The sequence below is a fragment of the Oncorhynchus gorbuscha genome, linkage group LG18, assembly GCF_021184085.1.
Source record: "Oncorhynchus gorbuscha isolate QuinsamMale2020 ecotype Even-year linkage group LG18, OgorEven_v1.0, whole genome shotgun sequence".
In the NCBI taxonomy this organism is placed as follows: Eukaryota; Metazoa; Chordata; class Actinopteri; order Salmoniformes; family Salmonidae; genus Oncorhynchus; species Oncorhynchus gorbuscha.
This window is the reverse complement of record NC_060190.1, coordinates 34096940-34123515: the sequence shown is the minus strand read 5'-3', so window position 1 is coordinate 34123515 and position 26576 is coordinate 34096940. Positions and strand designations below refer to the sequence as shown.

The 26576-nt window shown below is 44.4% G+C and overlaps 1 protein-coding gene across 3 annotated transcripts in view; it reads right to left on the bottom strand.

Annotated features, from left to right (window-relative positions):
- Nucleotides 1–26576, bottom strand: part of bicd2 (bicaudal D homolog 2 (Drosophila)) — a 46705-nt gene that overhangs the window by 6245 nt on the left and 13884 nt on the right. For all 3 annotated transcript variants that reach the window (XM_046311337.1, XM_046311338.1, XM_046311339.1), the window contains 5 exons: nucleotides 9972–10184; nucleotides 8099–8251; nucleotides 7118–7576; nucleotides 5445–6461; nucleotides 5073–5224 (listed from right to left, as the gene is read on the bottom strand). In XM_046311337.1, coding sequence (XP_046167293.1) covers nucleotides 5073–5224; nucleotides 5445–6461; nucleotides 7118–7576; nucleotides 8099–8251; nucleotides 9972–10184 — 1994 coding nt within the window. The remainder of the gene's footprint in view (nucleotides 1–5072; nucleotides 5225–5444; nucleotides 6462–7117; nucleotides 7577–8098; nucleotides 8252–9971; nucleotides 10185–26576) is intronic.

The following is a 26576-nucleotide window of genomic DNA, read 5'->3' as shown; positions in this document are numbered from 1 at the left end:
ATTTTCTTTTGGTGGGGGGGGTCTCAGAAAAATTGTGGGGGGGGGACAAATAAAATTGGGAACCCTGCATGCAATACTGCATATCAAAACGAGAAAACCTAGCGATTGCAGGAAAAGAGTCATCTCACTGTGATGTTCTTAGGTGGATTTAGAGCTCTCAGCATGGAAAAATACGAAATCATTTTGTAGAATTGAAACAAGACCACTTCCTCTTGGTCACAGAGGGACGAAATGACTTTGTGCATAAAGCTGAAGTTGTAACGAGTCAGCAGGCATTTGAATGACGTCTCTGAGTCTCTCAGAGGAAGCTGGGCAGAAAATGCTTTGTTGTCAGTTATATGAAATCATGCCAATTTTGTACTGTCACTAAGTATATTTATTATAATTATTATTATAAGGAAAAAATTCCGGAGTTCTAAATTGAGCAGCTGCTGAAAAATGAGCTCCTGTATTTATTGAGATTTAAATGTTTTTTTAGAGTGAAGTACATCGAAAAAATCAAGAGAAAACTGCAAGACTCAATAGAAGACAAAACAAGGAACAAACTAAACAAGACAGGCTTTTGAAAAATTAACTATTTTTTTTCATAAAATTGTACAGTTATCTTAGCTAGGTGAATTGCTAGCAGAATTGTTTACTTGTTGCTAAGCAGTTGCTAGGGACTCTCCTGGAAGAAGCTAGCTAGCTTACAAAGAATAACAACAAAAAATATCTAGTTAACAGAAGAAAGGAAGACAAAATAAGGACAAAAGAAGGACAGAAGAAAAAGGAAAAGAAAGAGGACAACAAAGTGAAACAGTCAGCACTTCTATTGCAACTTCGTATTTCGTCGTCCTAACGTAGTCTACACTGCTATCTGCCCAGCAGCTAGCCAGCTAGCAAACGTCCACCGTCTACCGAATAGCAGCACTGTAGAAACTATTACACTCAACTGAACGACTTGATTAGTGTAGTGTTAGCTAGCTACATAGTTGTCTTTGCTGTCTTCGTATCCAAAATAATTGTGTAGTTTAGAGCGTGTAGTCTTAGAGTGATTATCTTAATTTACCGAGGTTAGCTAGCCAGCTATTTGTCGTCCTTAACGTAGGAGACACTGCTAGCTAGCCAACAGCTAGCCAACGTCTACTGAATAGAACTTCCGCACTCAACAACCCGGTCGCATTCCGCTTCGCTCCACAGGTAGTATCACATTTTTCATTTCATTTCATTACAGCACAACGGTTTGATTTGTTTGATCGTAGCTAGCTACATAGCTAGCTACATAGCCGTCTGTGTATCAAAGATAATTGTGTAGTTTAGAGCGATTTTCTAGGTTAGCTAGCCAGCTATTGTCGTTCTTTTAACGCAACGTAACGTAATCAACACTGCTAGCTAGCCAGCTAGCCCCGAATAGCAGCACTGTAGAAACTACTACACTCAACGGAACGACTTGATTAGTGTAGTGTCAACAACGCAGCCACTGTCAGCTAGCCTACAAAGTCAACAACGCAGCCACTGCCAGCTAGCCTACTTCAGCAGTACTGTATCATTTTTAATAATTTTAGTCAATAAGATTCTTGCTACGTAAGCTTAACTTTCTGAACATTCGAGACGTGTAGTCCACTTGTCATCCCAATCTCCTTGCATTAGCGTAGCCTCTTCTGTAGCCTGTCAACTATGTGTCTGTCTATCCCTGTTCTCTCCTCTCTGCACAGACCATACAAACGCTCCACACCGCGTGGCCGCTGCCACCCTAATCTGGTGGTCCCAGCGCGCACGACCCACGTGGAGTTCCAGGTCTCCGGTAGCCTCTGGAACTGCCGATCTGCAGCCAACAAGGCAGAGTTCATGTCAGCCTATGCCTCCCTCCAGTCCCTCGACTTCTTGGCACTGACAGAAACATGGATCACCACAGATAACACTGCTACTCCTACTGCTCTCTCTTCGTCCGCCCACGTGTTCTCGCACACCCCGAGAGCTTCTGGTCAGCGGGGTGGTGGCATAGGGATCCTTATCTCTCCCATGTGGTCATTCTCTCTTTCTCCCCTTACCCATCTGTCTATCGCCTCCTTTGAATTTCATGCTGTCACAGTTACCAGCCCTTTCAAGCTTAACATCCTTATCATTTATCGCCCTCCAGGTCCCCTCGGAGAGTTCATCAATGAGCTTGATGCCTTGATAAGCTCCTTTCCTGAGGACGGCTCACCTCTCACAGTTCTGGGCGACTTTAACCTCCCCACGTCTACCTTTGACTCATTCCTCTCTGCCTCCTTCTTTCCACTCCTCTCCTCTTTTGACCTCACCCTCTCACCTTCCCCCTACTCACAAGGCAGGCAATACGCTCGACCTCATCTTTACTAGATGCTGTTCTTCCACTAACCTCATTGCAACTCCCCTCCAAGTCTCCGACCACTACCTTGTATCCTTTTCCCTCTCGCTCTCATCCAACACTTCCCACACTGCCCCTACTCGGATGGTATCGCGCCGTCCCAACCTTCGCTCTCTCTCCCCCGCTACTCTCTCCTCTTCCATCCTATCATCTCTTCCCTCTGCTCAAACCTTCTCCAACCTATCTCCTGATTCTGCCTCCTCAACCCTCCTCTCCTCCCTTTCTGCATCCTTTGACTCTCTATGTCCCCTATCTTCCAGGCCGGCTCGGTCCTCCCCTCCCGCTCCGTGGCTTGACGACTCAATGCGAGCTCACAGAACAGGGCTCCGGAAGGCCGAGCGGAAATGGAGGAAAACTCGCCTCCCTGCGGACCTGGCATCCTTTCACTCCCTCCTCTCTACATTTTCCTCCTCTGTCTCTGCTGCTAAAGCCACTTTCTACCACTCTAAATTCCAAGCATCTGCCTCTAACCCTAGGAAGCTCTTTGCCACATTCTCCTCCCTCCTGAATCCTCCTCCCCCTCCCCCCCTCCTCCCTCTCTGCAGATGACTTCGTCAACCATTTTGAAAAGAAGATCGACGACATCCGATCCTCGTTTGCTAAGTCAAACAACACCGCTGGTTCTGCTCACACTACCCTACCCTGTGCTCTGACCTCTTTCTCCCCTCTCTCTCCAGATGAAATCTCGCGTCTTGTGACGGCCGGCCGCCCAACAACCTGCCCGCTCGACCCTATCCCCTCCTCTCTTCTCCAGACCATTTCCGGAGACCTTCTCCCTTACCTCACCTCGCTCATCAACTTATCCCTGACCGCTGGCTACGTCCCTTCCGTCTTCAAGAGAGCGAGAGTTGCACCCCTTCTGAAAAAACCTACACTCGATCCCTCCGATGTCAACAACTACAGACCAGTATCCCTTCTTTCTTTTCTCTCCAAAACTCTTGAACGTGCCGTCCTTGGTCAGCTCTCCCGCTATCTCTCTCAGAATGACCTTCTTGATCCAAATCAGTCAGGTTTCAAGACTAGTCATTCAACTGAGACTGCTCTTCTCTGTATCACGGAGGCGCTCCGCACCGCTAAAGCTAACTCTCTCTCCTCTGCTCTCATCCTTCTAGACCTATCGGCTGCCTTCGATACTGTGAACCATCAGATCCTCCTCTCCACCCTCTCCGAGTTGGGCATCTCCGGCGCGGCCCACGCTTGGATTGCGTCCTACCTGACAGGTCGCTCCTACCAGGTGGCGTGGCGAGAATCTGTCTCCTCACCACGCGCTCTCACCACTGGTGTCCCCCAGGGCTCTGTTCTAGGCCCTCTCCTATTCTCGCTATACACCAAGTCACTTGGCTCTGTCATAACCTCACATGGTCTCTCCTATCATTGCTATGCAGACGACACACAATTAATCTTCTCCTTTCCCCCTTCTGATGACCAGGTGGCGAATCGCATCTCTGCATGTCTGGCAGACATATCAGTGTGGATGACGGATCACCACCTCAAGCTGAATTTCGGCAAGACGGAGCTGCTCTTCCTCCCGGGGAAGGACTGCCCGTTCCATGATCTCGCCATCACGGTTGACAACTCCATTGTGTCCTCCTCCCAGAGCGCTAAGAACCTTGGCGTGATCCTGGACAACAAACTGTCGTTCTCAACTAACATCAAGGCGGTGGCCCGTTCCTGTAGGTTCATGCTCTACAACATCCGCAGAGTACGACCCTGCCTCACACAGGAAGCGGCGCAGGTCCTAATCCAGGCACTTGTCATCTCCCGTCTGGATTACTGCAACTCGCTGTTGGCTGGGCTCCCTGCCTGTGCCATTAAACCCCTACAACTCATCCAGAACGCCGCAGCCCGTCTAGTGTTCAACCTTCCCAAGTTCTCTCACGTCACCCCGCTCCTCCGCTCTCTCCACTGGCTTCCAGTTGAAGCTCGCATCCGCTACAAGACCATGGTGCTTGCCTACGGAGCTGTGAGGGGAACGGCACCTCAGTACCTCCAGGCTCTGATCAGGCCCTACACCCAAATAAGGGCACTGCGTTCATCCACCTCTGGCCTGCTCGCCTCCCTACCACTGAGGAAGTACAGTTCCCGCTCAGCTCAGTCAAAACTGTTCGCTGCTCTGGCTCCCCAATGGTGGAACAAACTCCCTCATGACGCCAGGACAGCGGAGTCAATCACCACCTTCCGGAGACACCTGAAACCCCACCTCTTTAAGGAATACCTAGGATAGGATAAAGTAATCCTTCTCACCCCCTCCCCCCTTAAAATATTTAGATGCACTATTGTAAAGTGGTTGTTCCACTGGATGTCATAAGGTGAATGCACCAATTTGTAAGTCGCTCTGGATAAGAGCGTCTGCTAAATGACATAAATGTAAATGTAAATAATATTACTAAGTATATCATCTTTTACAGTTATGAGCAAGGTGAAATATTATTGCAAGTCGTTTATAATTTGATTGTTACTACATGGAAAGTATTTCAATAATTTCAAGCCCCATTTCCCCCACATTTGTTGAATAGAAGAAAAAAAAGAAAATCACATGATTTTTCATATTTTCATTTTTGTATCATATTTGTACTAGGGATAAATTACTTTTGGGTATGTGTATTTAGACGGGAAACTACATTTTCACATTACATTTAAAAGCAGACTTCTGATAACTTAAGTGTACCAAATAAGCTCTTAGCGTGCATCTACTAAGCCTTACCTTGTGGCAAACATGGCCCGTAATGAGGTGAAGGTGGCAGCGTCCTCTTTCAGGCCCTTGAGCTCATTGCGGAGCTTCAACATGGTCTCGGTCACCATGGTCTTCTCGTTGTCGTATTTACTCTTCAGGTTGGCCAGCGCCACCTCAGCCGTCTGCAGAGTAGAGTAGAATAGTTTATTGTCCATTTTATTCGAAGTGAGGGCAGAGGTCACAGTCACAGGATTAGTAAAACCTTATGCTAATATTAACTCTGAACTTCTACACAGAAAGTAAATAGTCTCAACTACTGTTCATTTCATACCGTATCAACTCTACTTTTAAACAGTACCAACTGCTCATGTTTTGGCAGAAAATTCACACTATCACACACACCTGTTTGTTGGCCTTGAGCACAGTCCTCAGGGTGGCAATCTGCTCTCTCTTGGTGCTGAGCAGAGACTTGAGTTTGAGGATTTCCCCCATGCAGGCCTCCTTGTCCTTATCGGTCACAGTACCCAGCTCCATGGAGGCCATCCTCTGGCGGCTCAGCTCTGTGGTGCGGTCCACCGCCTGCTGCAGGTGACGGATCTGGTCCCTGATGATGGCAACTAGGTTATAGATGTTCATGGGCTCTGAACGGGACTCTGGGATTGGGGCTGGGGTGGCTGGATCACTGGCTTCAGATTTAATGGGTTCAGTTTCAGGAACCAGCCCATTGGAGAGCAGAACATGGGATAGATGTTGTGTCTTCCCCTCTCGGTTGCCCCTGCCCCCTATACTGGCCTTTCCTTCCTTATAGTAGTCGAGCATGACCCGGCTGGGTGTCTCGTTGTTGCACATGCACACGTGGTTATAAAGGTTGGCCAGCTCCTCGCTGAACGTCACCAGTTCATCCTGCGCCACGTTCAGGCTTCCCTGCGACTCGCCAACCGCTTCACTCACTCGCCGCAGCTCTTTCACCAGCCTTGCCACCTCCTCGTGCTCCTCCCGGCTGCTCTTCTCCAGGGAGGCCAGCTTTTCGCTCAGCCCAGCCACGTCGCTCTCCAGGCGGACTCGCTCTTCTTCGTACTGGCTCCGGCAAGACTGGTACTCGGCTTTAAGAGTCTTCAGCTCCTGTCTGAGCTCCCCGGCTTCTGATACGGCGATGGTATACTTACACTGTAGGATCTCAGGCCCGTTGATGTCCAACTCGTAGTAGTCCCCATCACCGTCATCGCGGCTGTCTCGCTCTTTCTCACTGTCCAGGGCCGAGTGGCGCTCCTTGCTGGCCTGGAGTTTCCTCATGGCACTGAGGTTCTCAGTGAGGCGTCCCACCGTCTCCTGCTGCTCTGACAGAGTCCCGTAGGCCACCTCCAGCTGCTTCTGGGACTCCTGCAGAGAGGAGAGGAGCGCCGCCTTCTCTCGCTCCACCTGGAGAACACAGACACGGGACACAGTCACATAACAGCACTGAGAAATCTCTGCAACACTATGTTACAGTCCTATTTCAGCTTGGTTTTTATTACTTTTGATTGAGAAATTAAGTAACAATTCTATATTTACATTTGTCTTTTTTTCCTTCTTCTAATTTCTATGTAAATACCAGGTAAATATCTGGCTCTAAAATGAAGTGTAATCCAAAATGCCATATGGAGGTGTGAGACACTGTAGTGTGAGATACTCACTCAATAATTTCACACAGTATTTATTCAGCAAGTCAACAGTGCATGTATAAGAGAAGTAGCCTTGTCAGTCCATGTAGCCCATGAAGTTCCACATAGGGCTCAATTGATTAGCCTTTGACTAGGCCACTAAGGCCAGTATAGGTAATCAATGTCCCTAAATGGATGAACACTGTGTTCCCCAATGCTTAATGAACTTTCCAGCCATAAGTCAGAACTGTTCACAGCTGCATGTATGCCTAACTATTTTCCAGGCAACACTTACAAACCCAGCTCAATAATGCTAATTATGACTTTATTGCTTTACCAGGGACGCTGACACCTTGACAGTGGACTGTGAATAAAGCAAACAGGCTAAGCATTTTTACAGTCCTGCCTGCTAAAGCTACTATGTGGTCACCTTACCTGCATGAGCTGCTGCTTGAGTTTCTGGATTTCTGAGATGTTGAGTTCACTCAGCAGGTCATCCACTAGGCTGGGGGCGGGCCGAAGTTTGGCTTTGTCATCTTCGTTGGCGCCGGCGGCCATCTCGGCCAGGCTGTTCTCGTAGCCACGGAACGAGTCATCGTTGTTCGGCACGTTGGTGGCAGCAGTGGGATCCTCGCTGAACTTGAGTCCGTCCAGGGAGAAGTTGAGAGAACTGTGGTGGTATGGTAACAGGTTGTCCCCAATGGTCATGTAGTGGGACAGTTCTTTACGCAGGGCGGCCTTCTGCTCGCGCTCAGTCTTAATGGTCTCCAGAGCCTCGGTCAGCTGGCGCTCGGCGATCTCCCTCAGGCGCATGGCCTCCTCCTGCTGGCTGTGGAGGCACTGGGAGTCTTCCTCCAGGCGACGGATCTCATGCTTCAGACCCTCAAACTCCACCTAGAGATCACAGAGAAGCCACAGCACATCAGAGGAATCACTAACTAAATAGGGAGAATCACCCTTACACTCACCACAAAAGCATATTTTTGTCTCATCCTCTCCAGTTGGCCCTTGTATCAATAGCCTCATTCATTGTCCCTGGCTTTCGACTTTCGAGCAGTGTCACTTTTTCACCCAAACATCTGAAGTGTATTGGCCAGTCTCTCTAACTCTACAACCTTAACCGCTACCCATTACCCACAATAAGCCCTCATCCTCCCCTAATCTCCATACACAACAGCGCCCACTACCCTAGGGCAGGGGAGGCGGCAGGTAGTCTAGTGGTTAAGAGCATTGGTCCAGTAACCAAAAGGTCGCTTGATCGAATCCTCGAGCCGATTAGTTGAAAAAACTGTAGATGTTCCCTTGAGCAAGGCACTTAACCCTAAAATCACTCCTGTAAGTCGCGTCTGCTAAATGACTAATATGTTAAATGAATGCTCCCCCTCCCTCCCCTTAGTCCCTTCCTCATCCTCTCACCTGGCTCTGTCGTAGCAGGGACACCTGTTTCTGCAGGGAGATGTTCTCATCCTCCAGCTCACTGTAGTCCTGCAGCAGACGTGCCTCCCGCACTTTATACTCTCGGATGTCATCACGCAGTTGGGTGCGCTGCAACTCCACCTGCTCAGAGCTCTACAGACAATGAGGAAAGAAATGGGTGAGAGAGGAAGCGAAAGAGGAAAAAGTATTGCCAGAGAGTACAACACAAGGACATGGGGATTTGATAAAAATGCATTCCGTGGTTGTACTGTAATGTCAACGCAGCGGGTGTTTCTCAATACGCATATTCCAAAGTATTAAAGTGTGCGAAACAGAGCACAGAGGGCACTTTTTGGATGCATACTCTGTTTGTACATATTTTGAAGCATGCATCAATGCGAGGTTCAACGGAAAGTATGCACTGAAATATGACGCAACCATGAAAAAAATGACAAAATGTATTGAAATCAATGCTGGACGGTATTTTAACTGAAGGGAGATAAAATGAACTCTGACTATGGAATAAAATGTTCACCAATAACATCTCATACGTTCTGTGACAAAAATACTTTGTATATTAGTTAACAAATACATACTGTGTTAGTAGATCGCAAGCTCATGGTATCATGGTAAGTCAATAGGGCTAGCTGGCTAGCTATCCATCAAGAATTGGTAGCTAGCTACCCATGAAGAATTGACAGCTAGTCATCTACCTTGCATAAGATTAGTTGTAGGTAGTTTTTGCCTGTTAAACTAGCTAGCTAGCTAGATTAAGTGTGCTGGTTAAGTGTGCCTTGAATTCTAAATAAATCACCAACAGTGTCACCAGCAAAGCACCCCCACACCACCTCCTCCATGTGTCACGGTGGGAACTACACATGGGGAGATAATCCGTTCACCTACTCGCGTCTCAAAGCCACAGCTTTTGCAAACAAAAATCTGAAATCTGGACAGATTCCCACCGGTCTAATGCCCATTACTCGTGTTTCTTGGCACAAGCAAGTCTCTTATTATTATTGGTGTCTTTAGGTAGTGGTTTCTTTGCAGCAGTTCAACCATGAAGGCCTGATTAAGAAGGAAATACATTCCACAAATTAACTTAACAAGTCACACCTGTTAATTGAAATGATTTCCAGGTGACTACGTCAAGAAGCTGTTTGAGAAAATACCAAGAGTGTGCAAAGCTGCCATCAAGGCAAAGGGTGGCTACTTTGAAGAATCTCAAATATAAAACATATTTTGATTTGTTTAACACTTTTTTGGATACTACATCATTCCATATGTGTTATTTCATCGTTTTGATGTCTTCACTATTATTCTACAATGTATAAAATAGTAAAAGAAAGAAAAACCCTGGAATGGTTAGGTGTGTCAACTTTTGACTGGTACTGTATATCTAGCTGATAATTCTGAAGTAAAAAGTTTGCTTTGTGTACATCTTGTTTTATCACTGTCCTGGCTGGAAGAAGGTTCAGTGAATGGGGAGGTGCAGCGTGAGATAAAAAAGTGGTGCTTCTCAAACGTTTTATTCGTTCTCCACTCTCATCCACGCAATAATATACTCCAGAGAATGTACTTGGAGCATGAGTGTGCAGCTTGGTAGTATGCATATTGAGGAACACCCAACACCCAGCTCATGTGGCTATATGCCAGTGGAATAGTGTTGAGATGAGATCTTGGCAGCTTGTCCACTGTAATTAGGGAGGACCAAGATCCAGTTACCAGACTAGGCCATTGAGTGAGAGTGCCTACTAAAAAGATATGGTCCTCTTCGTCAGATTGGTGAGATACAAGAGTATTTCCACATTGAGGTTTGACCTCTCCACATTGACCATGTTTGTGTTTTGGGCAGGTCCTCCACCTTCCAGCTCACCTCTCTCATTTCCAGGGCGACGGCAGCCAGGCGCTCGTTCTCTGATTGGGTGCTAGTGAGGGCGGTTCTGGCCAACCGCAGCTCATTCTGCAGCTCCAGGACCATCTGCTGATATTGAGCCTCCTTACTGGCTGACTCCAGCATCAGTGACTCCTCCCTGCTCTCCCCATCTGCAGCCACCTTCCTATGGGTGGAGTAGGCCTGACCAAACGCCTGGGGACAGGAGGAGAGAAACATACATATACGCATAGATTAGTACCAGGACAGAAGTCATAGGAGTACAAAACTGGGAGAAGGGTGGACATTGACCAGAACTCGTGCAGGACTCCAGTGAGCATGACTAGTTGTGAGCATCATGACTGGTTGAGTGTAATATTAGATATTACTCCTAATATTACTTTTTTATGCTGTCCAATCAGCACAGAGCTTCACTAAAGGCTATCAGATGAGTGAAGGTGTGAAGGTTCCTTTAATACTTCGTCATTTTCGCAATTTTTTGGTCAATTCTGTTTGACTTACATGCATCCTTGATGAGAAGTAATCCCTTTGATTATATGCAGTCTATTTCAATGCATTATTATATTTATTTAGGTTTTATCTGACAGTTTGAATTCGCGCCGCGGTCAGTTAAAACCTCTACGGGATCGGTGTCCCTATTCCTGGGACGGTTGTCACTAACGTGCGCTAATGTGACTAGAATGACTTTGTAAGTAACAGCAAATTTTCCAGGACATATGCATGTCTTATATTTGCAGAAAGCTTACATTCTTATTAATCTAAATGCACGGTCCAATTCTCAGTAGCTATTACGGTGAATTACAGACTATGCTATTGTTTGAGAAGAGTGCACAACAAAACACTTATCACAGCATCTGGTTTGATACATTCACCTCTGAAGGTAAATCATGTACTTACTACATTCAGCAATCTTGCTCTGATTTGTCATCCTGAGGGTTCCAGAGATAAAATGTAGCATAGTTTTATTTGATAAAATCCATTTTTAAATTCAAATGTAGGGACTGGGTTCTACAGTTTGAACCACTGCTGTTTCTGAGAGTCCGATCCTTATATTAATGCACCGGTTATTTGAATTTTGATGCCTGCATTTGAAGTCGGCCTTGTTGTGACTTGATAGTTGGTATTTAATGGCTTTAAAGGACCCCCCCAGAGGACGTTTGTCACTATTACGACCTAATTCCTGTCTTAATGCAGAAATTATTGTATAGTTCCACCTTCCGAACAGAGGTATGGCTCCTTATAAATATTGATTTAAATCGGGAGTGCATGTCTCCACAGCCCATACGCCACAATTTTTGTAAATAAACAAAAAATCCAGGGTCAGAGTAATTTCGCTAATCGCTACGAAGCACAGTACAGCTAACGGTAGCTACGACATGGCGAAGGACCATCCATTCTCCTCTTCTGCAACCGAATTTAATGATCAAGGATGAATACAGTTTAGCGCCAATACTGGAGTATTACCAGTGACGCTAGAGGCTAGCTAACCTACTCCCTGGACCAATACAAGGCTCTACAGTCCCACCATTTTACTTACATATGAAGCTAAATATTTTGTTATGCAACCTGGAATTGTCATTTATGAGCACCAGTACACCTAGGAAAAATTATAGTTCTAGCTTTAATATCTTACATATTAGTCATTATGTCACTATCTAGTTAGCTACCATTCAGGTGTTTTTTTTTGATAACCTAATTATCTGAAGAGTAAATGTTAGGTAGTTATTAGCTAGTGTACTCAAAATGTAGCTAGTGCTAGCTACAGTGTCTTCAGAAAGAATTCGTACACCTTGACATATTCCACATTCTGTTGTGTTACAGCCCGAATTAAAAATGTATGACCCTTTTTCCTCATTTACACACAATACCTCATAATGACAAAGTGAAAACATATTTTTAGAAATGTTTGAAAATGTATTAAATTAAATAAAGAAATCTCATTTACATAAGTATTCACATCCATGAGTTAATACATGTTAGGGTCAACTTTGGCAGTTATTACAGCTGTGAGTTGTTCTGGGTACGTCTCTAAGGGCTTTGAACACCTGGATTTAAAAGTTCTTCAAGCTCCCGAGTGGCGCAACGGTCTAAAGCACTGCATCTCTCAGGCAGTAGGAAGCTCTCTCAGCCATTTATATGCAGATACAGTCTTATACTCAGCAGGCCCCTCCCCGGATTTTGTGTTAAATGCTCTACAATAAAGCTTTCTTAGTGTCCAACAAGCTTTCTCTACCATTAAAATTGTTCTGAACACCTCCAAAACAAAGGTCATGTGGTATGGTAAGAAGAATGCCCCTCTCCCCACAGGTGTGATTACTAACTCTGAGGGTTTAGAGCCTGAGGTAGTCACCTCATACAAGTACTTGGGAGTATGGCTAAATGGTACACTGTCCTTCTCTCAGCACATATCAAAGCTGCAGGCTAAAGTTAAATCTAGACTTGGTTTCCTCTATCGTAATCACTCCTCTTTCACCCCAGCGGCAAACTAACCCTGATTCAGATGACCATCCCACCCATACTAGATTTGGGAGACAACATTTATAGATCGGCAGGTAAGGGTGCTCTCGAGCGGCTACATGTTCCTTACCATTCGGCCATCAGATTTGCCACCAATGCTCCTTATATGACACATCACTGCATTCTATACTCCTCTGTAAACTGGTCATCTCTGTATACCTGCTCCACGACCCACTGGCTGATGCTTATTTATAAAAACCCTCTTAGGCCTCACGCTCCCCTATCTATCTACTGCAGCCCTCATCCTCCACATACAACACCTGTTCTGCCAGTCACATTCTGTTAAAGGTCCCCAAAGCACATAGATCCCTGGGTCGCTCTTCGGTTCGCTAAAGCTAGCGACTGGAACGAGCTGCAACAAACACTCAAACTGGACAGTTTTATCTCAATCTCTTCATTCAAAGACTCAACAATGGACACTCTTTATTGACAGTTGTGGCTGCTTTGTGTAATGTATTGTCATCTCTACCTTGACCTTTGTGCTGTTGACTGTGCCCAATAATGTTTGTACCATGTTTTGTTGCTACCCTCTTGTTGTCATGTTGTGTTGCTACCATGCTGTGTTGCTGCCTTGCTATGTTGCAATCTTAGGTCTCTCTTTAAGTAGTGTTGTCTCTTGTCGTGATGTGTGTTTTGTCCTATATACATTTTTTTTTACATCCCATTTTTTTTACATCCCAATAAGAATTTGTTCTTAACTGACTTGCCTAGTTAAATAAAATAAATACAGATAGTATGGGCTCGAACCCAGAGACTCTGGGCTGCGACCGGGAGGCCCATGGGGCGGCGCACAATTGGCCTAGCGTCGTTCGGGTTAGGCCGGCAGGGATATCCTTGTCTCATCGGTGTGGCTGGCTTCCGGGTTGGCTGCGCGATGTGTTAAGAAGCAGTGCGGCTTGGTTGGGTTGTGTTTCGGAGGGAGGACGCATGGCTCTCGACCTTCTCCTCTCCGTGCGGGAGTTGTAACGACGAGACAAGACAGCAACGACTAACAATTGGATACCACGAAATTGGGGGGGAAAATACAAATAATGAGATGAGGTAGTAGTCATTCAAAAACAAGGTGAGTCTATGGAACTTATTATGTGACGTGTTAAGCGCATCTTTACTCCTGAATGCATTTAGGCTTGCCAGCTTGCCATAACACACATTTAGGCTTGCCAAGCTTGCCATAACACACATTTAGGCTTGCCAGCTTGCCATAACACACATTTAGGCTTGCCAGCTTGCCATAACACACATTTAGGCTTGCCAGCTTGCCATAACACACATTTAGGCTTGCCAGCTTGCCATAACACACATTTAGACTTGCCAGCTTGCCATAACAACACATTTAGGCTTGCCAGCTTGCCATAATACACATTTAGGTTTGCCAAGCTTGCCATAACATACATTTAGGCTTGCCAGCTTGCCATAACACACATTTAGGCTTGCCATAACACGCATTTAGGCTTGCCAGCTTGCCATAACACGCATTTAGGCTTGCCAGCTTGCCATAACACGCATTTAGCCTTGCCAGCTTGCCATAACACGCATTTAGCCTTGCCAGCTTGCCATAACACGCATTTAGGCTTGCCATAACACGCATTTAGGCTTGCCAGCTTGCCATAACACGCATTTAGGCTTGCCAGCTTGCCATAACACGCATTTAGGCTTGCCAGCTTGCCATAACACGCATTTAGGCTTGCCAGCTTGCCATAACACGCATTTAGGCTTGCCAGCTTGCCATAACACGCATTTAGGCTTGCCAGCTTGCCATAACACACATTTAGGCTTGCCAGTTTGCCAGAACACACATTTATGCTTGCCAGAACACACATTTAGGCTTGCCAGAACACACATTTAGGCTTGCCAGCTTGCCATAACACGCATTTAGGCTTGCCATAACACGCATTTAGGTTTGCCAGCTTGCCATAACACGCATTTAGGCTTGCCTGCTTGACATAACACGCATTTAGGCTTGCCAGCTTGCCATAACACACATTTAGGCTTGCCAGAACACGCATTTAGGCTTGCCAAGCTTGCCATAACACCCATTTAGGCTTGCCAAGCTTGCCATAACACGTATTTAGGCTTGCCAAGCTTGCCATAACACGCATTTAGGCTTGCCAAGCTTGCCATAACACGCATTTAGGCTTGCCAAGCTTGCCATAACACGCATTTAGGCTTGCCAAAAATGCTTGTTCACATTTCAGCTTTTCATTTTCGATTAATTTGTAAAAATGTCTAAAAACATAATTCCACTTTGACATTATGGGTTACTGTTTATAGGCCAGCGAGACAAAATCTAAATTTAATTCAAGGCACTGTAGCTACCTGGCTAGCTAACTAAACGACCTAGCTGCAGTGTCCAACACTGTATCAGCTAGAATATGGACCAATACTTTAATAGCAATAGAGTTAGCTATTAATACAAAACCCAACTTCTTGAATATTGTTTTGATGAGGCGAATAGAATAAGGAACTCACTTGGTCAAATCGGGGTGGCAGGTAGCCTAGTGGTTAGACCGTTGGGCCAGTAACCGAACGGTTGCTGGATCGAATTCCCAAGCTGACAAGATAAAAATCTGTCGTCCTGCCCCTGAACAAGGCAGTTAAACCCACTGTTCCCCGGTAGGTCACCACTGTAATTACGAATTTGTTCATAACATCTTACAATGTATACATATAATTTAATTCTACTTACTGTATGTTCCTAATTATTTACTTAGTATTATCAAACTTCATCCGGATATTACACTGTTGGTGTGTAGGAGTACAATATTACTAGTTAGCTTGTATTCTACGAACAATAACACCAGTGTTCCTGTAAAATAATGTGTATAATGTAATATAGATAGGTTATAGCAGAGAGAGAGAAGGAATTGGTGGCTTGTTAGAGCACATCACATTTCAGTGGTGCTCATCAGGACCCACATAAACAATTGAAATGTCAATGTGGCCCCCCTCAAACATATTGTAACACTGGGAATCCTTAGCAGTCCATGTATGCTAGTACCCTGAGTGGAGGAGTAGGCTATAATGAACATGTGGTCTTCCTGTACATTGTAATAATTTATTTTCCATTCCATTGTTTGCTCAGCTTGTAATTGTAGTTGGTTATGTAAACATTATCAGAACAGGCATTGCATGATAAACAGAACAAAACATGGACCGATCATATGATATATATGTTTTAACAATTTCAACGGCAGCTTCACTTTCTGTCAATATTACAATATTGCTGCTTGCTCAGCCTCTGTCCTTGGTCTGAATCACACAGACCGACAGTCCTCAGTCCTGAATTGTCATTAAGTCCATAGACCGGCTCCATAAACTGTTCTCAGTTTAGCCAAGAGAACTGAGAATCAGGCAGGGATTCTCTCTGTATACAGTCAAGAGAGTGCTGTCAGGTTCCTACCCACTGTGTACATCAGCACCCTGGTCAAGCCTCCCATGATTGTCCAGCCTTGTTGTAGTCCCGACTCTACTTCACACACATTGGATTTTAAACCAGAGTTCGACAATCATGGACGGTGACCTAATTTGCAATTTTTTCAGGGCGTGTGTGAATTACAATGTTATTTACAGTGACATAGGCCTACCTTCACAATAAGCTACATAAATTAATGTGTACACTGCATTTTTTCTGGACAAAATTCAGGATGGCTAAATTGTTGTCTGTTGACTCCTGAAACACAGACACAAAGGTGGAATTAGTGAATAGTCACATTGTCTGCCTGTCATGGATCAATGTAGCCTAAATTCTATGAACTTGACAATAGCATATTCAAACATTCTCCATGGAGAGGAAGGTATCTGTCTGGCCATTGTTTCACTTATGTGGCCATGCAGAGCAGAGGGGGGCTGGTATGGGTAGCCTAAGAGAAAATGGCATGTAGGCAGTTCTGACATTTGGTTTCTGTTGGATAGGACAGAATGTTACTCTGCTAAACACAGAAGTGCAGCCAATCTCTCAACTTTGAAATCAAACTAGCTAATTAAAACATAGTGTATTCGGAAAGTATTCAGACCCCTAAACTTTTTACACATTTTGTTACATCACAGCCTTATTCTAATATGATTCTTTTTTAAAAGTTGCCTGAAACATATTCCTTTGATGCATTAGATTTATCAAGATCCATTTTGTTGTGATACACTTTTCTTGACGTTTTGAATTGCATTTATTGGACATTTTGGTTGTTTATATGGAAATTGGAAATATTATTTATCATAATGAGTATAAATTACACATTTATGTGGAATATATCCATATAGTCTAAGGATATACCAGCATTTCTCCATTCAGCGTTTCAGAACATGAATGGAGAATGGTGCTCGTTTAAAGGCCAAGTGCAGTCAAAAATGTGATTTGCCTGTGTTTTATATATCCACACTAAGAGGTTGGCATAATAAAAATAATATTTACTGGGAAATTGTGAAAATGATGATGTTGCTCTTTTAGTCTTCCTGTTTGGGTGGGATGGAGTTTTGGCCTGCCTAGTAACATCGTACTGCGGTAAATGGGTTAATAAATCAATAAGAAAAGAGAGTTCCAAACCTCTCTGCCAATAACAGCTAGTTTTTAGGTTTACCCCTCCCCACTCAGACTACCCCCAGACAAGTCCCCCCCTAAATCCTTGCTTGAGTAATTGATCCTCGCTAAAAAAACATATTTTTGTTTCTTTTTGACCATTTTAATTGAATACAATCACACTTAATTTATTGGGGGAACTTAATTGTTCCCCCAATATTTTTTTTTTTGATATTGAGAAAAAGAATTGCTGCATTGGATCTTTAATAAAGTTAGATCAAAGCTAAATCTATGTCTGCGGGATCACAATGATACATCTTTACACTATAGAACTGAATATAATAGCATACCATAACGTTACTGTAAGACAAAATCTGAGTGGTCGGATTTTTCGCTCATGCGGCCAAAACTCAACAGTGCGCGCCACAATGCAAAATAGATTGAAACAAGACACAGGTACAGTAGGCTACGATTTGTTAACACTATCTGCTCTAAAATTCTCTTGACAGTGATGAATGTGAAGGGCGATCAAAACAATTTTACGCTAAGTAGAGGGGGAAAAAACAGAGGGAAAAGAACGGGGCGGTTAACTTCTGAAAGTAACAGACGCTATTACAATATTTGAATACGGTAAATCGTTATATTACTATGTTACTCATAAAAGTAATCCATTACTTTTGTGACGTGTTGGGGAACACTGAAAGGGGGTTACCTAGTCAGCTGCGCAACTGAATGCGTTCAACCGAAATGTGTCTTTATGCATCGAACACAACCAGAAGAGCATAAGGATACATGTAGGCTTAAGAAAGACATGACAACAGGCATGATAACCCAGATGTCCCAGGCCAGTGAGGGTAAACAACAACATTTTAAATGGCCTGAAAATATCAATGTGAGATTCCTACAGACAGTTGACCCCTGGGCTTATAGAACATTCAGTCCGCATCACAGGTCCAGCGTCCCAAACGGCACCCTATTCCCTATATAATGCACTTCTTTTGACCGGGGCCCATAGGGCTCTGACCAAAAGTAGTGAACTTTATGGGGAATAAGGTGCCATCTGGAACACAGCCAGGGACACTGTGCCAACTGATGATGTAACAGGACGCTGGAGCAGAACGGTCAAAGAAAATCCCAGCTACAACAGAGCCAGGGTTCTTCTCCTGCCTCACTTGTGTCCATCTAACCTCTCGTTCTCCGCACTGTGTATACAAATCCCCCGGTATGTCAGTCAGTGTGGCTGAAGCAATGGTTGCTAGTTTGAGCACTGAGGCATTGCGGAGGCCACTGACATGTTCTCAGAAGACAAATGTTCCATTACTAATAGAGGCCTGGGTGGGCAGGCAGGCACTGCTTGGTCTGGCTGAGTCAATAGCAAGAGCACACCAAAATATTTCCCTGTAAGGGGGAGAGAGAGGGGGATGAAGAGAACTACACAATGCCACATTAAATTCGCAACACAGTGTTTCCCCTAAATCGTTGCTGGGATTGTAAAATGTTTTCAGTGTAAACTTAAACAACTCAACACCGGATACAGTTCAAGTCGGAAGTATACATATACCTTAGACAAATACATTTAAACTTAGTTTTTCAAAATTCCTGACATTTAATCCTTGTAAAAATACCCTGTTTTAGGTCAGTTAGATCACCACTTTATTTTAAGAATGTGAAATGTCAGAATAATAGTAGAGAGAATGATTTATTTCAGCTTTCATTTCTTTCATCACAGTGGGCCAGAAGTTTACATACACTCAATTCGTATTTGGTAGCATTCCCTTTAAATTGTTTAACTTGGGTCAAACGTTTTGGGTAGCCTTCCACATGCTTCCCACAATAAGTTGGGTGAATTCTGGCCCATTCCTCCTGACAGAGCTGGTGTAACTGAGTTAGGTTTGCTCGCACACGCATTTTCAGTTTTGCCAACAACTTTTCAATAGGATTGAGGCCAGGGCTTGGCCACTTCAATACCTCGACTTCGTTGTCCTTATGTGGCAGAGTAGCCTAGTGGTTAGAGCGTTGGACTAGCAAATTCAAATCACGGAGCTGACCAGGTATAAATCTGTCGTTCTGCCCCTGAACAGGCAGTTAACCCACTGTTCCTAGGCCGTCATTGACATTTGTTCTTAACTGATATTATTTTACACAAATACAATTGCTCTGAGAAAGAGATGTTTTTTTTCCTCTCAAAATATGTAGGGGTCAAAATGATTGATACCCCTAAAGATTCTTACAAATAAACTAGTCAAAAGTTTAGTATTTGGTCCCATACTCCTAGCATGCATTGACTATATCAAGCTTGTGACTCTACAAACTTGTTGGATGCATTTTCAGTTTGTTTTGGTTGCGTTTCAGATTATTTTGTGCACAATAGAAATTAATGGTACACAATGTAGTGTCATTTTGCAGTCACTTTCATTATAAACAGGAATATAATATGTTTTTCTAAACACTTCTACATTAATGTGGTTACTACCATGATTACGGATAATCTGGAATGAATCATGAATAATGAGAGTGAGAAAGTTAGAGTGTCAAAAGATCATACCCCCAAGACACAACTAACAATAACAGGAAGATTAGCATGTCACAAGAACCCACGGAAACATAGTCAAAACGGAAGCAAATTTGAATCTCTAAAACGATGTAACAATCTTTGATTAAAGCAGAGATATTTATAAAAAGGAAGAATTGTCTGATGAAACTAAATATACAAAAAACATTAGGAACACCTACTCCACTAGGAACACCAGCACCTACTCTTTCCATGAAAGATGAAGGGGAGGAGACGGGTTAAAGAATAATTTTTAAGCCTCGAGACAATTGCGACATGGATTGTGTATGTGTGCCATTCAGAGGGTGAATGGGCAAGACAGAAGATTTAAGTGCCTTTGAACGGGGTATGATAGTAGGTGCCAGGCACACCGGTTTGAAGGTGCCAAGAACTGTGATGCTATTGGGTTTTTAACTCAACAGTTTCCAGTGTGAATCAAGAATGGTCCAGCCAACTTGACAACTGTGGGAAGCATTGGAGTCAACATGGGCCAGCATCTCTGTGGAATGCTTTCAACCCTAACCCTAACCCTATTCTGAGGGGAAAAGGTGGTGCAAATCAATATTAGGAAGGTGTTCCTAAAGTTTTGTGCACTCAGTGTATATACAGTGGGGCAAAAAAGTATTGAGTCAGCCACCAATTGTGCAAGTTCTCCCACTTAAAAAGATGAGAGATGCCTGTAATTTTCATCATAGGTACACTTCAACTATGACAGACAATATGAGAAAAAAAAATTCAGAAAATCACAATGTAGGATGTTTAATGAATTTATTTGCAAATTATGGTGGAAAATAAGTATTTGGTCACCTACAAACAAGCAAGATTTCTGGCTCTCACAGACCTGTAACTTCTTCTTTAAGAGGTTCCTCTGTCTTCCACTCGTTACCTGTATTAATGGAACCTGTTTGAACTTGTTATCAGTATAAAAGACACCTGTCCACAACCTCAAACAGTCACACTCCAAACTCCACTATGGCCAAGACCAAAGAGCTGTCAAAGGACACCAGAAACAAAATTGTAGACCTGCACCAGGCTGGGAAGACTGAATCTGCAATAGGTAAGCAGCTTGGTTTGAAGAAATCAACTGTGGGAGCAATTATTAGGAAATGGAAATGGAAGACAATTATTAGGAAATGGAAGACATACAAGACCACTGATAATCTCCCTCGATCTGGGGCTCAGTTGGTAGAGCATGGCGCTTGTAACGCCAGGGAAGTGGGTTCAATCCCCGGGACCACCCATACGTAGAATGTATGCACACATGACTGTAAGTCGCTTTGGATAAAAGCGTCTGCTAAATGGCATATATTATTATTATTATATTATCTCACCCCGTGGGGTCAAAATGATCACAAGAACGGTGAGCAAAAATCCAAGAACCACACGGGGGGACCTAGTGAATGACCTGCAGAGAGCTGGGACCAAAGTAACAAAGCCTACCATCAGTAACACACTACGCCGCCAGGGACTCAAATCCTGCAGTGCCAGACGTGTCCCCCCGCTTAAGCCAGTACATGTCCAGGCCCGTCTGAAGTTTGCTAGAGAGCATTTGGATGATCCAGAAGAAGATGAAACAAAAATGTCATATGGTTAGATGAAACAAAAATAGAACTTTTTGGTAAAAACTCAACTCGTCGTGTTTGGAGGAAAAAGAATACTGAGTTGCATCCAAAGAACACCATACCTACTGTGAAGCATGGGGGTGGAAACATCATGCTTTTGGGGCTGTTTTCTGCAAAGGGACCAGGACGACTGATCCGTGTAAAGGAAAGAATGAATGGGGCCATGTATCGTGAGATTTTGAGTGAAAACCTCCTTCCATCAGCAAGGGTATTGAAGATGAAACGTGGCTGGATCTTTCAGCATGACAATGATCCCAAACACACCGCCCGGGCAACGAAGGAGTGGCTTCGTAATAAGCATTTCAAGGTTCTGGAGTGGCCTAGCCAGTCTCCAGATCTCAACCCCATAGAAAATCTTTGGAGGGAGTTGAAAGTCTGTGTTGCCCAGCAACAGCCCCAAAACATCACTGCTCTAGAGGAGATCTGCATGGAGGAATGGGCCAAAATACCAGCAACAGTGTGTGAAAACCTTGTGAAGACTTACAGAAAACGTTTGACCTCGGTCATTGCCAACAAAGGGTATATAACACAGATTTGAGATAAACTTTTGTTATTGACCAAATACTTATTTTCCACCATAATTTGCAAATAAATTCATAAAAAATCCTAGTTGAAGTGATGAAAATTACAGGCCTCTCTCATCTTTTTAAGTGGGAGAACTTGCACAATTGGTGGCTGACTAAATACTTTTTAGCCCCACTGTATGAATTAGATGAAGATCACCTTTCGACCCGTCATTTGCTAACTGAATCTGTTGCAAATTTGTAGCAGTAGTCTTTTTTTACCAATTGGGCTAGAATTAGCTAGCTGGCGCAAATGTAATCCATTCTTTCTGGAAATCAATGCTGCAGGTGTTTTTATGGATAATCGGAATAAATGCAGTGGGACATGGACACAGTTCGAGCTAAAAACACTCCCAAGGTATGAAAAAGTTTGAAAATGTTTGTTCGAAGGGTGAAATATCCAGCCAAATAGTCCGTAGAAAACGCACAGCACACTAATGGACACATGTCAGGACTCTCAGTAATTACCAGACAGACACGTATGTGCATACTTTACATACTAAGCACATGTACGTAAACAGACATGTCACATTCACAAAACACGCTTACGTGGGTCAAATAGTTCAGAGACCCCAGCCTAGACATACAAAATTAGGAATCAGAACTGCATGTAAGCAAGGGGGCTGCTCCTGAAGACCTAGAGAAAACCTAGAGAAAACATCCTAACACAGCCTGCATTACACATAACACTGTCAGTCAGGGAATCTCCAAATGGCACCTGATAATACCTGAAAAAAATACAGTATATTGCTTTTGTTATATCAAAAAATGTCATCAAATTATATTGTATCTGAATGTCTGCGGATAATTGATAATTGAACATGCCGTCCTTGGTCAGCTCTCCCGCTATCTCTCTCAGAATGACCTTCTTGATCCAAATCAGTCAGGTTTCAAGACTAGTCATTCAACTGAGACTGCTCTTCTCTGTATCACGGAGGCGCTCCGCACCGCTAAAGCTAACTCTCTCTCCTCTGCTCTCATCCTTCTAGACCTATAGGCTGCCTTCGATACTGTGAACCATCAGATCCTCCTCTCCACCCTCTCCGAGTTGGGCATCTCCGGCGCGGCCCACGCTTGGATTGCGTCCTACCTGACAGGTCGCTCCTACCAGGTGGCGTGGCGAGAATCTGTCTCCTCACCACGCGCTCTCACCACTGGTGTCCCCCAGGGCTCTGTTCTAGGCCCTCTCCTATTCTCGCTATACACCAAGTCACTTGGCTCTGTCATAACCTCACATGGTCTCTCCTATCATTGCTATGCAGACGACACACAATTAATCTTCTCCTTTCCCCCTTCTGATGACCAGGTGGCGAATCGCATCTCTGCATGTCTGGCAGACATATCAGTGTGGATGACGGATCACCACCTCAAGCTGAACTTCAGCAAGACGGAGCTGCTCTTCCTCCCGGGGAAGGACTGCCCGTTCCATGATCTCGCCATCACGGTTGACAACTCCATTGTGTCCTCCTCCCAGAGCGCTAAGAACCTTGGCGTGATCCTGGACAATACCCTGTCGTTCTCAACTAACATCAAGGCGGTGGCCCGTTCCTGTAGGTTCATGCTCTACAACATCCGCAGAGTACGACCCTGCCTCACACAGGAAGCGGCGCAGGTCCTAATCCAGGCACTTGTCATCTCCCATCTGGATTACTGCAACTCGCTGTTGGCTGGGCTCCCTGCCTGTGCCATTAAACCCCTACAACTCCTCCAGAACGCCGCAGCCCGTCTAGTGTTCAACCTTCCCAAGTTCTCTCACGTCACCCCGCTCCTCCGCTCTCTCCACTGGCTTCCAGTTGAAGCTCGCATCCGCTACAAGACCATGGTGCTTGCCTACGGAGCTGTGAGGGGAATGGCACCTCAGTACCTCCAGGCTCTGATCAGGCCCTACACCCAAATAAGGGCACTGCGTTCATCCACCTCTGGCCTGCTCGCCTCCCTACCACTGAGGAAGTACAGTTCCCGCTCAGCCCAGTCAAAACTGTTCGCTGCTCTGGCTCCCCAATGGTGGAACAAACTCCCTCACGACGCCAGGACAGCGGAGTCAATCACCACCTTCCGGAGACACCTGAAACCCCACCTCTTTAAGGAATACCTAGGATAGGATAAAGTAATCCTTCTCCCCCCCCTTAAAATATTTAGATGCACTATTGTAAAGTGGTTGTTCCACTGGATGTCATAAGGTGAATGCACCAATTTGTAAGTCGCTCTGGATAAGAGCGTCTGCTAAATGACTTAAATGTAATGTAATGTAAAATGTAGTCATTATAGTATGTTCCCTTTCAGTCGGTCAACTCACTACAACACAACTATGGGGATATGAAATCAAGCCCGAAGTAGGGCCCACGGCAGACAGCCCAGAGTGCCAACCCGACAGGGAAACCTGCGGTACCTGGGTGTTGCACAATCTGCACGCTGCCTAATGACCCACTCCTGTCCCAGCTGTAAGCACACCCAACTCGCTGCAGCACAAATATCTCCTACGGGCAACCCTTTAACTTTTTCATACGTGAGTTCCAAATATCTCTAACGGGGTCGCCCCAGCGGGAGTTGTTTTATGTACGGGATGTCAAAACGCACTCACTGTTCCAAAATGTGATTATTACGCAACAGGACAGTTAACACGCGCTGCCTGCTAATTATCTATGTTTCAACTTGTCAATTTCAAATTATTTTCTCAAATTTGTATTTTCTAACAACAGTTTGAATTGAGGTGTGTTCAGCCTCCTCATTATTTCACATAGAAGTTGCCCATTTCAGCGTTGCGGACAATTTATGTTTGAGGCTTTACTGAGCCGGACAAACTTCTCTCTTTGAGAAGTTGGATTGCCCATGTACTTCACCAATGTTTGCGCAGATCAATTATGCAGACATTTGCGCAGTCTCGCACGAATTGGAACATTTTCTGGCTGGCGCTCGCATGTCCTTCCTTGTTGTTTTCCTTACAAATAATAACTTTGGACATGTGTTATCGTTTCTACTGTAGGTGCATTCAGTATGCATGTATGTATCTATATACACTACCGTTCAAAAGTTTGGGGTCACTAAGAAATATCCTTGTTTTTGAAAGAAAAGCACTTTTTTGTCCATTAAAATAACATCAAATTGATCCAAAATACAGTGTAGACATTGCTAACATTGTAAATTAATATTGTGGCTGGAAACGGCAGATTTTTTTATGGAATATCTACATAGGCGTACAGAGGCCCATTATCAGCAACCATCACTCCTGTGTTCCAATGGCACATTGTGTTAGCTAATCCAAGTTTATCATTTTAAAAGGCTAATTGATCATTAGAGAACCCTTTTGCAATTGTTAGCACAGCTGAAAACTGTTGTGCTGATTAAAAGAACCAATATAACTGGCCTTCTTTAGACTAGTTGAGTATCTGGAGCATTCGTATTTGTGGGTTCGATTACAGGCTCAAAATGGCCAGAAACAAAGACTTTCTTCTGAAACTCGTCAGTATATTCTTGTTCTGAGAAATGAAGGCTATTCCATGCGAGAAATTGCCAAGAAACTGAATATCTTGTACAACGCTGTGTTCCTGGAATATTGCAAACCTAGGCAAGTCAGTTAAGAACAAATTCTTATTTACAAAGACAGCCTGCCCCGGCCAAATCCTACGACGCTGGGTCAATTGTGCGCCGCCCTATGGGACTCCCAATCACGGCAGTTTGTGATACAGTCTGGAATCGAACCAGGTTCTGTAGTGACGCCACTAGCACTGAGAAGCAGTGCCTTAGACTGCTGCGCCACTCGGGAGCCCTATAGTTCCTGAAGTGTCATTAAAAAAAGGTCATAAAAAACGAAGCCCAAGGCACTCTTCATTTTAATTGATTATATGAAGAGTGCCTTGATCCTCTTTTCTTTTTGATGACCAATCTACCCGTTTTACCAAAGAGCAGCTTCTGTCTACCAAAACCTACTATTGTGTACCTTAGCACCTTCTGTCTACCAAAACCTACGACTGTGTACCTTAGCAGCTTCAGCTTCCTCCTTTCCCCTACAAGTTCCTTAAGTGTGTTTGGAGCAGTAGAGTCAAAGGGAGGCGCGAGACACGTCTGTCTGAGACATGAGGAGCTTAGTCTTAACTACCTCCACCTGTGTCTAAACCCATGTCCACGTACCTAACGTACACTAAGTGTGTGAGTGTATGTACATCCATGTTTCACAGGAACAGACAATCCGACACAGACGTACCGTAAGCAGTTCACGTAAAGGTCAGCATATAAAGATGTGTTAACTAAGCTATGGTTTTGCTGACCTGGGAATTCAAGGATGGAGAGGGTGCTAGTGTGGGAATGTGTGTAAAGGCGTCAGCATGCTTCAGTTCGGCGCCAACCTTAACAAGAAAAAAGCGGCAATAGTACTTTTGTCCATTTTGAGACGCCGTAGCCAGTATAAACTTCCTCAAATTAGTCAGAATTTCTCTACTGTGTGATAACTCAAGAAATCTGTAATTCATTTTGACATTTTTGCTGAGGAGATCTTAATCACGCAATTTTGCATCTGACTAGGACGTTTGATGCAGTATTTCTCAAGTGAAAAACTGCGCGTGAGGACGAATCGTTGAAGAATCCCTACGGTTGACCATTTGCCGACGAGGGGGTGTAGACTTCGGCTACAAACTTCAGCTTGCCTCGAGAATAATGTGTGCCCAAACAGCCCAAAAAAACGAACCAAAACGTCATCGTAATATGAACTGCTCCGAACTGTTTCGGTTGTAAAGTGCGTTTACAGGAGTGAGGTGAGCCTACCAGCTTGGTTCTACGCATGCCATCTGCTGCTTCTCTCCCTTTTTCTCAAACTCAAGGGAAACA